Raw genomic sequence first — 15,973 nt, 5'->3', positions numbered from 1 at the left:
TATCCATAATCCATACGAGCTTATCTGCTTACCTCTATTTTGTACCCTAGTGTAATATCCCTATCTATAGAAGTCCTCTATTTACATTTGGCAGTCATGATAATATGAAAATATTATTAATATAATATGTTGAACTAATACTGGCCCTTTTCCTCTCAAGTAATGGTGTTTCATTAAAATAAAAACAAAGCTCCACCTCTAGAGCCATAATCAATAACAAAAGTGAACTTTGTAACATTGAATAAGCAGAACACGGTCCCAAAATTAACAATGCTGATGGCCGTAAGTTATAAATAATACGCAGGCAAAACCTTATGTTCCCAACCAATTGCAAAGGTCCCGGCACTATTGATGTGTCAAGTTTTTTCGACCCTTTGTAATTCAACCATATTACAAAGTGTGTTATCCCTGAACAAAGCAGTCCTCAAATTTATTGACAGAACCAACACTCATTGGAGTTCATCCTTAACCATGTTAAACGTGAACCTTGACAGCTGCAGCGGAATAGCTGAGATAAGCGGACCGTAATTCTGCAAGAAAGTACTGTAGCATTAGTATATGTATTATGGACTAAAAGACAGAAAAGGTAGGTTTAAATAGGCAACTTGCAAGTAACCCAATTTTGTTTAATTCCAGAACAATGAACACACTGTAAGAATTGTAGAGCCCAAACAGTGCAACAGCGACCAGATTCAGATTTCTGGGGACTGCAAAATATTCTTTCTCCAGTAGATGAACAAGGAAAAGCTTCTTGCATTCCTGCAGGAAAGGCAATTCAACAAATTTGGCATACCACAACTGAAATCAAATGCGAAAAACGTTAATCGATAAAATTAATTAGTCACATTTAGATCCGATCAGCACAGAAGACTATGAAATTCGACAACGAAACTTAAACCAAACATGAAGATTGTCGATTAAATTTGGCCCTGATAAACACAAAATTTTAATCTACAAAATCAACCAATGAAACTTGGCTCCGATTACCAAACATGAATTTTAATCTACAAAACTAACCAATGAAATTTGGCTCCGATTACCAAACATCTAATGGAAATTGATACCAGAGATAAAACCAAATATGAAAATCTTAATTGATAACTACCCAATAATCGTAAGAATCAGAGGTTTCTGTTCAGCATTCTCAAATGGACTCTCTATTCGGGATCATCTGTTTATATTGGCCTTGACCCCACTCTCTACAACCTTGAATCCCACATTTCCCCGATCCTGATCGCCTTCCTACACTCTAGGGGCATTTTTACTTGGTCCAGGCTCATAGAATCTTGGTCCTCTCTCTCGCCCATTTGGAAGACCGAGCAACAGCTTCATATTCCTCCACACCTCCGTCCTTTTTGGTCCACCGCCACCCAGAACTTTTCCTCTCTGAACATCCTACAGATGGGTACACATGACGCTCTTATATGCTCCACTGACTCTAACATCCATCCCATTACTGTTAGACGTCTTTACTCCGCCCTCCCCACAATCTCTCCGTCCAACATCTCCCCCTATCCCCTTACCCTCTGGAAAGCCAACTGCCCCCTAAAATCCATTCTTTTTGGCTGGCTACTCTATCATAACAGGAATCTTGTCTGGGATGTCCTTCAATCTAAGGGGTGGCAGGGTCCGAGTCAATGTGTTTTCTGCCATCTGGCATTGGAAACTAATATTCACATTTTCCTTCAATGCCCTTTCACCTCCTCCATCTGGCTTGAGTTGTCAAACTGTTATGGTTTCACTGCTCCCCCCTTCTCCTCGGTCTCGGATGCTTTTCTCTGGTGGTCATCACAGCGACCTCTCTGGCAGGCTATCTTCCTTCTCTCGGTTTGGCACGTATGGAAGTCCAGATGCGCATGCGTTTTTCGGGATCTCCATCCTCATATACAGTCCATCTCTTCAATGATCTGCAGCTTCTTGCCTCCTGACTAATGGCTCCTCCGGATGCTGGCTCTTTTTCTCTGGTTTGCGCTAGTTTTTGGATCGCCATATATCTACATGTTGTTTATATTCTCTACATTTTGCACAGATCCTGTGTATATTTTCTCTATGTTTTCTACTATTTTGATCTATTCTTATATCGCACAATGATGATCCAAAATGCCGGTTGGTCTCTTACCGGCCATCCATTCACGAATTTATCATGGAAAATTGTAATCTTATGACAGCTTATATGATCTCAATATAACAAATATAGCTTTTTTTTCCTCTGAAAAAAACTACCCAATAAAATTTGGCTCCGATACCGCTTCAGCTTCATCAAAATCAAATTGTGAAATAACCTGGCCGCCAATTCAGTGCATTAATATATATGTTAGTCCCACAAACTAATATTAAAGTAAAGTTACAGCGTGGTTATAATATTACCTTTTAAGGAGATCAGCTGGCAGTCCCTGCTCGTTGAATCTCCAATCCATGTATGCTTTGGCCGAAATTTCCATAGAATACTTACCACTCGTAAAGCATTGCTCGATTATGCCTCCTGCATTTATCAACGATTGACGAGCAGATCGATTGATCTCCATAGTATTGCGAAAGTGAGGGATGAGCAACTTGTGAAGTGGGTGCAGTTTGCTCAAATGTCTATGGGCAGAAATGATAAATGGCTCCACCACAGCATGAGTCCTGAGCCCTATGTATATTATCTGTTGTATCGCCGAAAGCCTTTTACACAGAGAAACTGTGCAAAACCATTAAGCGGATCAATTTAACGGACTTGAAAATTTATGCACAAAAGTTTTGGGTTATATTGGGTTCGGACTCATAATCACATCGCACCATCCGAGCGGTGTATGACAAAAGGCCTAGACCCGACCTTTTGCGATTGTCGATTGCGACATATCGCATCGGGGTTTTGGAGTGGAGGCAACATATTATAAAGTGGCATATTGCGATCGCCAATAGCGATTAGCGATAATCGCATCGGACCCCGCCAAAGGATAGTTCATTTTGAAAAATTCATAGTCGAGAGGACAATGCCAGTAAGGACCGCCCCCATACTGAAAGCTATAATTGTGCGGATGACCATAATAATTCCCCAGCGATTCTCTATAATGATAATAAGGTTCTGTCGACGGTACTGAAATTGGCTGGGGGCGTGGTACATTTGGCAAAGCCCAGTAATATGGAGGATAGGTGTGTGGGCTGGGTTTGGCATACGTGTACATAGGACTCATTTTGCAGCTTCAAACAATCAAGCGGCACTTCGTCCTCTAAATTAGGGTTCAAAGAGCTGTAGCGTATTCTGAACGGCAACGGCAAGGGCTAACCAACCATATATTGAGTCATAAATGCCTTTGCCATCTATGTATGTGGTGCATGTCAGTGGGATGGCATACATAACTCCGGCGGGCGACCTCGCGTTTCCGGTGACATACGCGGGACCCACCAACGAGGGCCCGCCCGCCCCGTCTCGTTTTTGACTCTGGCGGCCAGCATGTGTTTCCGGTGGAGTATGCGGAGGAGTAGTCGGAGAATGTGTTTCAGGCCGCGTGGGGATGAGCATTGACGCAGATAATTAATTACGTACATTTCTCCGCAGTCCGTCGTTTTACTCGCTGCTCCCAACACCAATCATGAAGCCGCGCGATTCACCGATTTGAATTTGAATTGATTTATCGCGCCAATTTCATTTTCATTTGCAGTCAATATCCGAGGATTGAATCGTGGAGTTTGGGTTGTTTTGTTACAGTGTTGTGGAATCGAGTTTGTTTGAGGTTAAGGAATGGGATGCAATGGACAAAACCTTTATGGGGCACCAGGGCTCTTCTTCCTCAATCACTTTGGATGGGTATGAAGGGTAATTCCCCATGGATATTTCTACGCGGTTATGGATTGCTTCTGCGAGAAGACATGGAGCCACACTCTGCAGTACAAGATCGGATACTGCCAGCAGTGTCCAGAGAAGGTGTCATGGCCCGTGGAATTAGGGCAACGGCCCTCTCCATACTTCAACGCTGGAATGTTTGTTTTTGAGCCGAGTCAGCTGACATTCGACTGCCTTTTGGAAACTCTGATGGCTACTGTGCCAACGCCCTTCGCAGAACAGGTCTGGATCTGTTCTCATTTCAGTGAGGATCATGCACATTTTTGTTTGGTTTACCAGATCTAATTTTGACTAAATTGTGGTATATGTTTTGTAGGATTTCTTGAATATGTATTTTGAGAAGATATACAAGCCCATTCCTCTGGTGTACAATCTGGTTCTAGCCATGATGTGGCGGCATCCCGAGAACGTGGACTTGGACACTGTCAAAGTTGTTCACTACTGTGCTGCTGTAAGCTTTCTTTTCACTGCAAATTTGGGTTCGATAGAAACAATATGATTTATATATGAAAGACGAGATAGGTGTTCTGAGCGTACAGGGTTATATTAATGGATGAATGTGGATGTGCAGGGATCGAAGCCGTGGAGGTACAGTGGGGAGGAGGAAAATATGGAGAGGGAAGATATAAAGACGTTGGTGCAGAAATGGTGGGACATATACAATGACCCCTCGTTGGATCACTCGGGATCATGCGACATAATTCCAGATCCAATTTCAGAGTTGGATGGAAAATCAAATGATCTGCAACGAGTGGCTGCTAATTCATTCTTTGCTGCTGCGACGGCAACAAATCCCAACTTAATGCCTGCAGCTTAAGAGATTTCAAATTTGCAGAAGTCGCCTGTAGCATAAGATATTTATATATGTATATTTTAATCCACCGGCATAGACGGGGACAATTTGTATATCATACAGAAGATCATACTGTATGTCCTCAAAGATGAGGATATTGCTGTTGCGCTTACAGTTATTGGTTGTAAATTAATCGAATTTATTTAATATTTGTAAATATACAAATTGACATTTGTATGACTGGACGTACATGGTTACTCTTTCGTTTTCTGTAATTCAAAAAATATTTAATTTTCATTTAATTCTGCATCGATATGAAAATATTTACACGCATGCAATGTGACGTAATTATGAATTATTATAAAATTTAGTAAACCCTGATGGCTAGTAAAAGCCAAACTTCACTGGTATCTTTCATCATTAGTCATCAGCAATGTTATATAGTTTTTTTGGGTAGGAAAAAGGTGTAATTTATATATATATATATATATATATATATGCATTTAAATATGATGATTTATTAGGATTCTAGAAAGAGGGGTTATATAGTCATCGTTTTCCAAAATAACTATAATAAAACTAAATATAAATATCAAAACAATGTTGGTACGTGTAATTGTTATATGAGATAAGTATGAATAAATGGAGATATACTAAAAAGTCTTACAAAATGTTGTTGAAGTATGTGAACTTAAAGAAAATTGTTATATTTAATCAGTTTTATTAATGAATGGTTTATGATAAAATTGATAGAGCTGATCATTTTGTTGTTGTTTTTTGATCTATGAGGTCCCAAAATCCAATCATAATTTTTTTTAGAAAGACTATCTACTCTATTCTCAATTGTAAACATAAACAACAATTTTGAGGATAAGAGTTGTGCATAGTTTGTTGGAACTTGCTCCCAAACCCATTTTTAGAGAAAATAAATGAGTTTCCAAAATATGTAATACAAATCCTCCCCCACATCCAAAAGTGTCTCCTTGCGAAGTCCCATCAAAGAATTCCCAAGGATGAGATCTATCAACGACTGTTGGATTTAGGATTCTATTGTTATTATCTCTTTGGTCCTTCAAGAGAAGGTCATAAACAACTAAAATTTGTGTCGCAAAAACTTCAATGGGAAAGATGTCATCTTCAAAGATAGCTCTATTTCTTGCAAGCCAAACTCCCCAAACTATTAAAAGAGGCAATACTTGATACAATTTGTTCTCCCTCAATGAGTCCACTGAATACATACCTCCATTAACTCTTCACCTAACCAAATACCTGCAAATATGAACTTTTTCATAACATATTTCCAAACACCTTTAAAATAAGGACACACTAAGAATAAATGATTGAGAGATTCTTGAATCATCAACTTTGCATAGGACACATTTGTTTGGGCCTTGAAAACATCTCCTTGTTAAATTCTCCCAAGTTGGGAACTTTAATTTTCCATAAAAGTTCCCACCAGTCCTCATGAACATCCTACAATCTATCAGATATAAGAAAAGCATATCCAAATTTTAGCGTATAAACCCCTTAGGAATCATGGGACCAAACCAACTCATCCTCCTCTTGAGCTAATATGAGATGTGTTGCAGGTAAACTGCCAATGTATCTAATCTAGAAATGATGAAGATGCATGGGTATGCCTAAATGATCTTTCAAAACCCAACCTCGATTCCATAGATTTGTTTGTGCTAGATCTACAATTTGACTCAAGTAAGCGAGGTCATTACCATGTAGATATTCAATCAAATGTTCAAGAAGTCTGTGATCAATATGAATTCCAATCCAAGGATTGATCAACCTTTAAATGTGATCCATCACCCACTTTCCAAGCTAGGCTTGAATCAATCAATAAAAATTACGAGAGAACAACTTTCCAAATGATAAAAACATTGCTTTTCAATTTATTGGGTAAGCAAATCTAGTCCTCTCACTGCATAGGGTGTATATATTAGATATACACCACTTTCGTCCAATGAGAGTGAGTTTTTAGTAAATTCCAACCAACTTTAGTTGCTAAAGCTTTTGAAAAAAAATGTAAGTCCTTTAAACCCTAACCTCCAAAATCTTTAGGAACAACTATTATTATCTGGATTACCCATGGAACAATAGATTGATCTGATAAACCTGACCATAAAAGATTACAACGTTTTTTTTATCTTGTTTAATATGCCTTTTGGAATCCAGGAAAGCCACATCCAAGAAACTAATATTGCCTCAAGGATTGATTTAATAAGAAAAAGTCTTCCAGCTCTAGAAAGCCATCTTAAGCTCCAATTTTTAAGCCTTTTTTCAATTTTTTCTATTAACCAAAATCCTTCTGCAAATTTATATGAGTTAGGTTTTAACTTAAATCCAAAATATTTCAATCCCACAACAATCTCATCTGTGACAAAGGGAAACATACCTTGATAAAATACATATCTTCAACATTCAACCCACAAATAGATAAAGTAGATTTTGTTATGTTAATCTTAATACCTTTAACAACTTCAAAAGAGCAAGTGCATATTTGATGGTTGTAGAATATCTTCTTGTAACATCACAAAAGATGAGAATGTTATCTACAAATAGTAAATTTGAAGTGAGAAGCCAAAAAATACACATAATTGTTGGAAATAATACTGAGAGGGGGGTGAATCAGTATTATTAATTTTTTTTCAATAAATTATCCAGATTTATGCTTTAAATTATTCTTCCAAAATTGATAATTAACTTGTATGTCAGTACCATAAAATGATGAACAAGAACAGTTAAAAACATATTGTCACACAACGGAACACCTGATATAAGGTGGAAACCCAATGTAAGGTGGAAACCCAATGTGGGTGAAAACCACTTGCTGCAATATGTCTCTGTCTTCTTTCAAATAGAATTTCTTTTACAATGAATTTTTACTGGTGCAGTCCTTTACGAGTACGCAGGCTGCAACCTGCAGAGGGCTACAACCCTCTCTCGTTTTCCAGTCTCTCCTGGAAAGAGCTACAACCCCCTACTTCGTTCAAGGACCACGTTTCATACTGAAAAAACCCCTACTTCGTTCAAGGACCACGTTTCATACTGAAAAATTCATAGTCGAGAGGACAATGCCAGTGAGGACCGCCCCCATACTGAAAGCTATAATTGTGCGGATGACCATAATAATTCCCCAGCGATTCTCTATAATGATAATAAGGTTTTGTCGACGATACTGAAATTGGCTGGGGGCGTGGTACATTTGGCAAAGCCCAGTAATATGGAGGATAGGTGTGTGGGCTGGGTTTGGCATACGTGTACATAGGACTCATTTTGCAGCTTCAAACAATCAAGCGGCACTTCGTCCTCTAAATTAGGGTTCAAAGAGCTGTAGCCTATTCTGAACAGCATAAAGACAAGGTTCTTTCCCAAATTTCTGACAAATTAACCAGAGACTGTACTTCTGAATCCTCGAATGCATTCTGGAGCAGAGAAAAGTACTACGTCTCTCTCCCTGCTCCATGCGCTCTGTTACGGCACTGGTCACGATTTTGGTTTTGGAGCGTTTCGTACCAGCTCTGAAAATCACAAATAAATTAATTTAAGTTAACTTTTAACTTAAATTTAAAATTAATTATTTATTTACTATTTTTAAATATATTTTTATTCACATTCATTAATGAATGAACGATCAAGTCTGTTCAGGTTAACATGCATTCATTAATGAATGAACGATCAAGTCTGTTCAGGTTAACATGCATACTTTGCATGAAAGGCTCTCTGAACCATGCAATGATTAAATCTTTAACCTTAGCTGGTTAAATCTTTAATTACCTAATTTATAAATGGTCCTAGACTCCAAAATTTTTGAACACAACTCCAAATTTATCTATAACGTGACTTTTTTTGGTGGGTTTTTCCGATCGAAATCCGGCAGGAATTTATTGGAATCGCAAGTTTTATAACTAGTTTCTGCACAATGAAAGCGTCCCAGGGGTTTTCGAGGGTGCTGAATCCAAATATGCAGTTAAAAAACCATTTTAACTGCAACAAATCAAGATTTAACCTCAATTTCTTCCGCCGGATTCCGTCACTGGAATCTCCAAAAATTCGCATTATAGACAACTCCAATTTATATACATGTGTCCCGGTACATAACAATAAATCAATATAACAAACAGAGGTGATATAACAATAAATTAATATAAATTTAAATGCGAACCTGCATAAAACCTACAATGCAACACAAAATAAGGTCCAGATGATCCCAGTTTGACTCTCCCTCTCCTACATTTCTTTGCACGCCCTCTAAATATATCCAGTCTCAATGCTTCTAAATTCTAGAGATAGTTATAATAATCCGAGCACCAGAGATAGAAGAAAAGTAAGATGAATATAAATTCAAAATCAGGATAGCCAAATAATTCTAATAAATAAAAATAAATCAATCCTGCACACCTATACGCAAATGTATACGATGAAAACCTGCAAATGTGATGAAATTAATCTGAATCTGTGTAAAATCTATATTGATGAAGAGAAGAAAAAAAAGAAAATATATACCTAAATTAATTCATTCAAGAACAGCGAGTCGAACATGAAGTTGAGCCGATTAAATATAAATTTACAAAGGTCGATCTCATGCATAGAATTTAAGTAAACAAATAAATCTGTCCAAACCAGCAAATCTATCCGGTTAGGAGAAATATACCTAAATTAATTCATCCCTGAGGAGAAGAGGGCATGAGGAGACGATTAAATACATCTATCAATCTCTCTCCGTGTAAAGATTATGCTGCTGCTACTTATTGAACAGGGTTTGATGCCCTGTTATCAGACAAAACCTATTATGTTATCAGACGCACTGATGAAGATATAGAAATGTATATACCATAAACGCAATGGCACTATATGTAAATCAAATAAGCTGAGACAAATTACCTATAAACCTTGAGATCGCGGTCTGGAGCTGGTCACTCAAAAAAATAATAGATAAGCTGAGATCGATAACAGTAGGAGCAGAATGAAGGAACATGAAGATGTAGTTTCTTTGTTATGTTCCATATATAACAGATGCATTCATGATGACCGTTTTAACCAGGAAGGCCTGCTCAAATAATTAAATGGTCGGCAACATAAATTTAAAATTTAAATCCCTGGCTTAACCTTAATTCCCATCGCACCGACTCCATCGCTTAGTTGTTCATCTTGATCCAGGTGTCGTTAGGTTAATGTAACCGAATGAAATGATCATGCGAATAGGCTTACGTTTCAGAATACGAAGAGCTATAAGATGCACGTTTCATCTTACGTTTTAGCTATAAGATGCACGTTTGATGACCGCGTCCTTAGGTTAATGTAACGAAATGAAATGATCATGCATGTTTCATTATTTATTCTCTTAAATTTTACATTATTTATTTTTTTAAATTTTATTTGTCTAAATCCTTATACATGTCCATAATTTGTCCTAATCTTTATAATTGCACAGTGAATTTTTAATCATGCTTTGTAAAAATTAATTTAAGTATGGTCTAAGTATGTGTTCTAGACATGCAAGAAAGTTACTGTAGCGAAGTTCATTTATTGATTTAGTGAGGACATCTTTCAATTCAGGCCATCCAATAAAAAAGATTAATTAAGAAAGTGATTAACTTGGCAATTCTGATAGGGAGTCACGTCTATCGGCGTAAAAATACAAATGGTCTTGTGCAGTAGAACAAAAAATAAAAATAACAAAGGAAAAAACCAAGTACAAATCCATGTAGTTTTTAAATTTTATACAAACACCATAACGAGTTTCAGTTGCTGCTGCTTGAACGCTGTACATTGAACAAACCAAACTCGTTCAACCTCATGAACTAGCCTCCATATGCATCTCTGATTTTGTTAAAGTGGCTGGCATCATTTATCCTAAAACTCTGGAGTAAGATTGGTTGTCTGCAATTAGAAAAAATATTGACCCAGTCCCCGATGCTGTACTTGACTAGCTGCATCATCTAAGGGCGACTCCTAGCTACAATAATCCTCTTATTTTGGAAATAGGAGAAGAATTCCTTGTTCTCTTTCTCCAATTCATTCCACACCACAGATTACAGTAATTATAACTAAATAACAGACTTGGATGGACGAGGGATTTCAAATGGTGCGAAGTAGCAGTATGTATGCGTTGCAGGGTTAATAATTAAATACCTATTATGGTAACTAATGGTAGGATATTGGCTTTGAAAGCCCCTCCACGCATTGTCTTTGATCCATGTTGAACAAAAGGCATTTTTCAATCAAATGCTGCACCTACATGGTCAGCACCCTTCGCCCATTTTATTTGAATGATGATCCACATGATGCAAATTATATGAGGCAGATTATATGATGCAGGAGGTTGATGAAAATGAGGTGGTAGTTTGAAATTAGACTACTGGTTAACTTTGTAACCGATCAACTGCGCTTAAACGGATTCTGTACATGTATTTCCCCCTGAGGGTCCCACTTACATGACCAATCACCATCAGTCCCTCATTGACTTCTCCTTTTGTTGAGTGCTTCAATCCGCGCCATTGATCTCACTTCTCTAGATCCAATGGATATCGCGTCGTCTGCTCATCAACTTACCCAGACAATCTCCGTCGTCGATGTGACCCATCTAATCTAACGGCTATCGTGCAATCTCACACAGATTCTTGCACAAATGATATCAAGTCGGGAATGCGCGAGAAAAGTGGTTTTCTCGTGCTATGTGTCAACCGCTAAAGGTAATCGTGTGAAATTTCCCAATGCCATTTACAACCTTTAGGACGAGCAAGATATCACTTCCCACTTATGAAATACAACCCACATGCTTAATTCATACTTTAGGAAAGGAACTTAAAGGAAAGCTTTAGCGCTTAAGTACAATATTAACCCTTAATACGAATCGACTGAGATTTATAAATAAAATGTATAAATAGAGGAAAATACCCGACCAGGGTCCAAAACACCAATACACAGCTACAAATGAATTTCTACACTAGAATAGTGCGTCCACACCACACTTCATCAATTATTCAATAAAATGGAAATTACAGAGTCTTGGCCCTCTCAGCTCGATTACAGCAGTTTTTCTGACCTCTGTTTCAATCTCAAACCCTATCTCTCACTCAAAACTCTCTCTTACTCACTCTATCTCAATCATCTAATCTCTCTTTCATTACATTCTTTTTCCTTTTATGAATCAAATCCTATCCTAACTGCATTGACAACTCGATCTCTACTTTTATCAACTCAACCATTAAATCCCTATTCTCAAGCTCTGATACAAACCTATACTAACAACTTATCCCCTATTCTAAAAATAATATACTATTCTAATTATTACAATAATTGAGATAAAGATTAATTCGAGAGATCCAACCCTCTCTACTAAACTAATTTTTGACCACTCAAGTCAATGAAATTAATCTCTTGTTAGCCACAACATGTGAATATACAATCACATTGCTGGCTAAGTCCAGATGCTCCTACATCAGAGTCTCGGGGAAGAAAAGAATTCTTCATCAAACTTTCAGGATTTACTCCATACTTATGTAATTCTATTGTTGTTATCCAACTAGCATCCTCTACTGCTTGTCCCTTCCATTTGACTAGCTACTAAAAATAAACCTGTCATTTGGTTCTTTTGGATACTCTTTTCTCCAAAACAACTTCCACCTCTTTCTTGACTGTCTTTGGCATTTTTCCTTCCCAGTTTAAAGTTTGAACTTCATCTCCTACAAGTTCCTTTTGTAGCTCTAACTCTGTGTCCTTGTATGGATACAAATCTGCAACATTGAAGATAGGTGATATTCCAATCCCTTCTCGAAAGTCAATTTCATAAGCATTAGTTGAAAACTTCCTCACAATTTTGCATGGTCCTATCTTTTTCATCTTTAGTTTATTGTAAGTCCTAACAGGAAATCTTCCTTTCCTCAAGCATACCATCATTAGATCTCCCACTTGGAATTCCTTTTCTCTCCTCTTCATATCAGCTCTCTGTTTGTATTTTCCATTGCTTTCTTGCAATCTGTCTTTGACATCTTCTTGTAGTCTCTACGTCTGCTCTACAAACACTTCAGCTTTTGCACTTCTTGTCTCCTATTTACCCAAATTTTTGAGTTCGTACACACCTCTTTGATTCATTCCAAAAACAATCTGAAATGGACTCATCCCAGTACTTTGGTTTGGAGTGTCATTATAAGAAAAATTAGCTTGAGCAAGTGCTAAATCCCACTGCTTCGGATTGTTATACACTAAACTTCTCAACATGTTTCCTAAGCTTCTGTTTACCACTTCGGTCTGTCCATCTGTTTGAGGATGGTATGCTGAACTAAAACTAAGGTTGGCACCTAGTTTCTTCCAAAGAATTCTCCAGAAATGCCCAACAAACTTTGTATCCCTATCAGACACAATACTTACAAGCAATCCATGTAACCTTACTTACAAGCAATAATTCCCTCTTTGAGTTCTAGGTAACCCCAAAACAAAATCCATACTAATTGCATCCCATGGTCGGTCTAGTATTAGCAATGGATGGTACAATCCTGTATTTTGGCTTCTCCCTTTAGCATGCTAACATATCTTGCACTTCTCAACAAATCTCTTAACATCAATTTGCATCTTTGGCCAATAGTAAAAAGCATTTACCTGAGCAAAGGTTTTGTCTTGTCCAAAGTGACCAGATAATCCTCCACTATGTTTCTCCTTGATTATGTTTTCCCTCATAGAACATTTGGGAATGCACAATTTGTTACCTTTAAACAGTAAACCTCCTTGGATAAGATAATCTAACCACTGACTTTTGTTATGAACTATTGGATTTTGTACAACTGCATAAATATCTTTGAATTCTGCATCATCTTTATACATATCAACCATTTCTTCAAATCCTACAACACCAACTCTTAATTCTTGTACAATGAAATTTACCCTGCTCAAAGCATCAACAACTTTGTTCAACTTACCACTTGTGTGTTTTATCACAAAAGTAAAACTCTGTAAAAAATCTACCCACTTGGCATGTTTTTGGTTCAATTTTGGCTGGTTGTTTATGAACTGTAATGCATGATTATGAAAATATAATACAAACTCCTTTGGTAGCAAATAATGTCTCCATTTTTTTAAAGCTTGCACAATAGGATAAAATTCTTTATCATAAGAAGAATACTTCTTCTTAGCTTCATTTAGTTTCTCACTAAAGTAGGCTATTGGTCTCTGTTCCTAACTCAAAACTGCTCCAATTGCAACTCCACTAGCATCAGTTTCAACTTTAAAAACTTTCCCAAAATCAGGTAAAACTAAAACTGGTTTCTCTGTAATTTTCTTCTTCAGCAACGTAAAATTTCGGTCTGCTGCTTCTGTCCACTTGTATGGATTATTAGTCTCTTTGATTGTTTCAATAATTTGTGCACAAATCTGACTAAAACCTCTGATAAATTTTCTATAAAAACTTGCAAGACCATGAAAGCTTCTTAACTCAAATATGTTTCTTGGAGTAGGCCAGTTGCAAATTGCTTGGACTTTCTCTGCATCCATTTTCAAACCTTCTTTAGAAACTACAAATCCCAAGTAGATTAATTCTTCTTTCATGAAACTACATTTCTTCAGATTTATCAACAGTTTCTCTTTCTACAGAGTTCTTAAAACCAACTTAAGATGTTCCAGGTGTTCTTCTTTGCTTCTACTGAAAACTAGAATATCATCAAGATAAATAATGACAAACTTTCCTGCATATTCCTTCAAGACTTCATTCATTAATCTCATGAATGTGCTAAGTGCATTAGTGAGTCCAAAAGGCATCACTAACCATTCATAGAACCCACTATTTGTTTTAAATGCAGTCTTCCATTCATCTCCCTCTCTAATCCTTATTTGATGATATCCACTCTTCAGATCTATTTTAGAAAAATACTTTGACCCATTCAAACAGTCCATCAAATCATCCATGTGTGGTAAAGGAAATCTATACCTGATATTAATATTGTTTATGGCTCTAGAATCTGTACACATATGCCATTCACCACCTTTCTTTGGACTGAGTACCGTTGATACAACACATGGACTAAGACTCTCTCTGATTAATCCCTTATCCATCAGTTCATGTACTTGTCTTCCAACTTCCGCATTTTCTTGAGGAGTTAACCTGTATGCTGCTTTGTTTGGAAAACTTGCTCCAGCTGTTAGATCAATATGATTACTAATACTCCTTATGGGTGGTGATGCATTTGGAAACTCATCCACAATAATATAAACAAAATCATTCAACAGAGTTTTGATTTCTTCAGATAAATAATCTAAGTTTGTGGAAGTTAAAATTACCTTAGGTCTCCTTATGACAAAAAAATTTATCTGTTCATCCTTCTTAACTTCTTGTAGCAGTTCTTTCCCACTCATGAGCATAACACTATTTTCAGACACTTCTTTTCCTGCTTCATCCTTCAATGGTAGTAGTGTGTGTTTATGTCCATCCTTCTCCAGAGTCTAAGAAACTGTCAAGGTCTTCCTAGCAATATGTGGCATACATCCATTGGCATTACATCACACAATACCACATCCTTATAAGTACCAATTTGGATCTCTACCTTGCATTGTTCTGTCACAATAATTTGATGTCCTTTTGCAACCATGATACTTTGTAAGGAGTAGGGTGTATTGTTTTCACTAGTCCTAACTTGTCCACCATTTCTATAGAAACAAAGTTATCAGTGCTTCCACTATCAATTATCCCTTTACAACATTTTCCTTTGGACTTGCATGTAGTTCTGAATAAACTCTTTCTTTGAGCTGGTTCTCCTGTCTCTTTTTCTGCCTTAAGCAATACCCTTTTCAAAAACAAAGATTCTCCTACTTCAGGTAATTCTTCCTTGTTTGCAATTTTAGGTTTCTCTTCCCTTGCCTCAACCACATTCACATTTCTCTAATTTTTTGCTTTATTATGAGGATAGTCCCATGATCCATGTCCCCATTCTCCACACGTGTAACACCGAATTTATCTTCCTTGGCTTCTTCCTCTGGGTGCAAATCTTCCTCTACTAAATTCTCCTCTCTGTGGTAGTCTACTACTTGAACTTCCTGCTTCACCCTGAGGGTGCTGAAATCTTGATCTGGTAGTTCCTCTACCTCTTGCCAAACTTTTCCTATATTCCTCTGATTTTGTTTCCTCAACATCTTCTCTTCACCCTTCAAAACCGCTTGATAGGCATCTTCAAATGTCTTCAGACTCAGCAAGCTGATTTCATCTTGTATGTCATATCTCAACCCATTTATGTATCTAGCTACCTTTTCTACATCATCCTCTGCATGTCCTGCTCTAATACTCAGCTTGTAAAACTCTTCTCTATATTATTTGATAGTCATTCCTTTTTGCCTCAAATTTTGTAACTGTCTGAAAA

At 37.2% G+C, this 15,973-nt stretch overlaps 1 protein-coding gene and 1 pseudogene across 4 annotated transcripts; one reads left to right on the top strand and one right to left on the bottom strand.

Moving 5' to 3' along the window:
• Nucleotides 1-209: 209 nt before the first annotated feature.
• Nucleotides 210-9,682, bottom strand: LOC149185673 (uncharacterized). 3 transcript variants are annotated; one of them, XM_089412458.1, is made up of 3 exons: nucleotides 2,368-2,641; nucleotides 2,224-2,282; nucleotides 210-759 (listed from the first exon to the last, which is right to left on the bottom strand). In XM_089412458.1, the coding sequence occupies exons 1-3, from the start codon at nucleotides 2,523-2,525 to the stop codon at nucleotides 593-595; spliced, it is 384 nt and encodes a 127-aa protein (XP_089268584.1). In that variant the 5' UTR covers nucleotides 2,526-2,641; the 3' UTR covers nucleotides 210-592. The 3 variants fall into 3 exon arrangements, 1 of the variants encoding a protein (XP_089268584.1); XR_016256067.1 differs by lacking the exons at nucleotides 2,224-2,282; nucleotides 2,368-2,641 and adding exons at nucleotides 9,283-9,398; nucleotides 9,513-9,682 and having other exon boundaries at nucleotides 651-759; XR_016256068.1 differs by lacking the exons at nucleotides 2,224-2,282; nucleotides 2,368-2,641 and adding exons at nucleotides 9,283-9,398; nucleotides 9,521-9,682 and having other exon boundaries at nucleotides 651-759.
• LOC149185674 (galactinol synthase 4 pseudogene) lies at nucleotides 3,826-4,643 on the top strand (annotated as a pseudogene). The gene is made up of 3 exons (XR_016255562.1): nucleotides 3,826-4,048; nucleotides 4,143-4,277; nucleotides 4,398-4,643. The product of XR_016255562.1 is annotated as a galactinol synthase 4 pseudogene (transcript).
• Nucleotides 9,683-15,973: the final 6,291 nt, after the last annotated feature.

Source organism: Pinus tabuliformis, chromosome 3_1 (assembly GCF_031772625.1).
Source record: "Pinus tabuliformis cultivar Carrire ecotype Pingquan chromosome 3_1, CPIR1, whole genome shotgun sequence".
NCBI classification, from domain to species: domain Eukaryota; kingdom Viridiplantae; phylum Streptophyta; class Pinopsida; order Pinales; family Pinaceae; genus Pinus; species Pinus tabuliformis.
This window is presented reverse-complemented; position numbering and strand designations above follow the sequence as displayed.

Excerpts from the sequence above, each read along its gene's own strand:
- LOC149185673 (XM_089412458.1), bottom strand. The coding sequence starts at position 2,525 with ATGGAGATCAATCGATCTGCTCGTCAATCGTTGATAAATGCAGGAGGC. Across the intron at positions 2,283-2,367 it reads CCAGCTGATCTCCTTAAAAG|GTTATTTCACAATTTGATTT; the intron begins GTAATATTATAA and ends ATTGGCGGCCAG. Across the intron at positions 760-2,223 it reads TCGGAGCCAAATTTTATTGG|GAATGCAAGAAGCTTTTCCT; the intron begins GTAGTTTTTTTC and ends CCTTTCCTGCAG.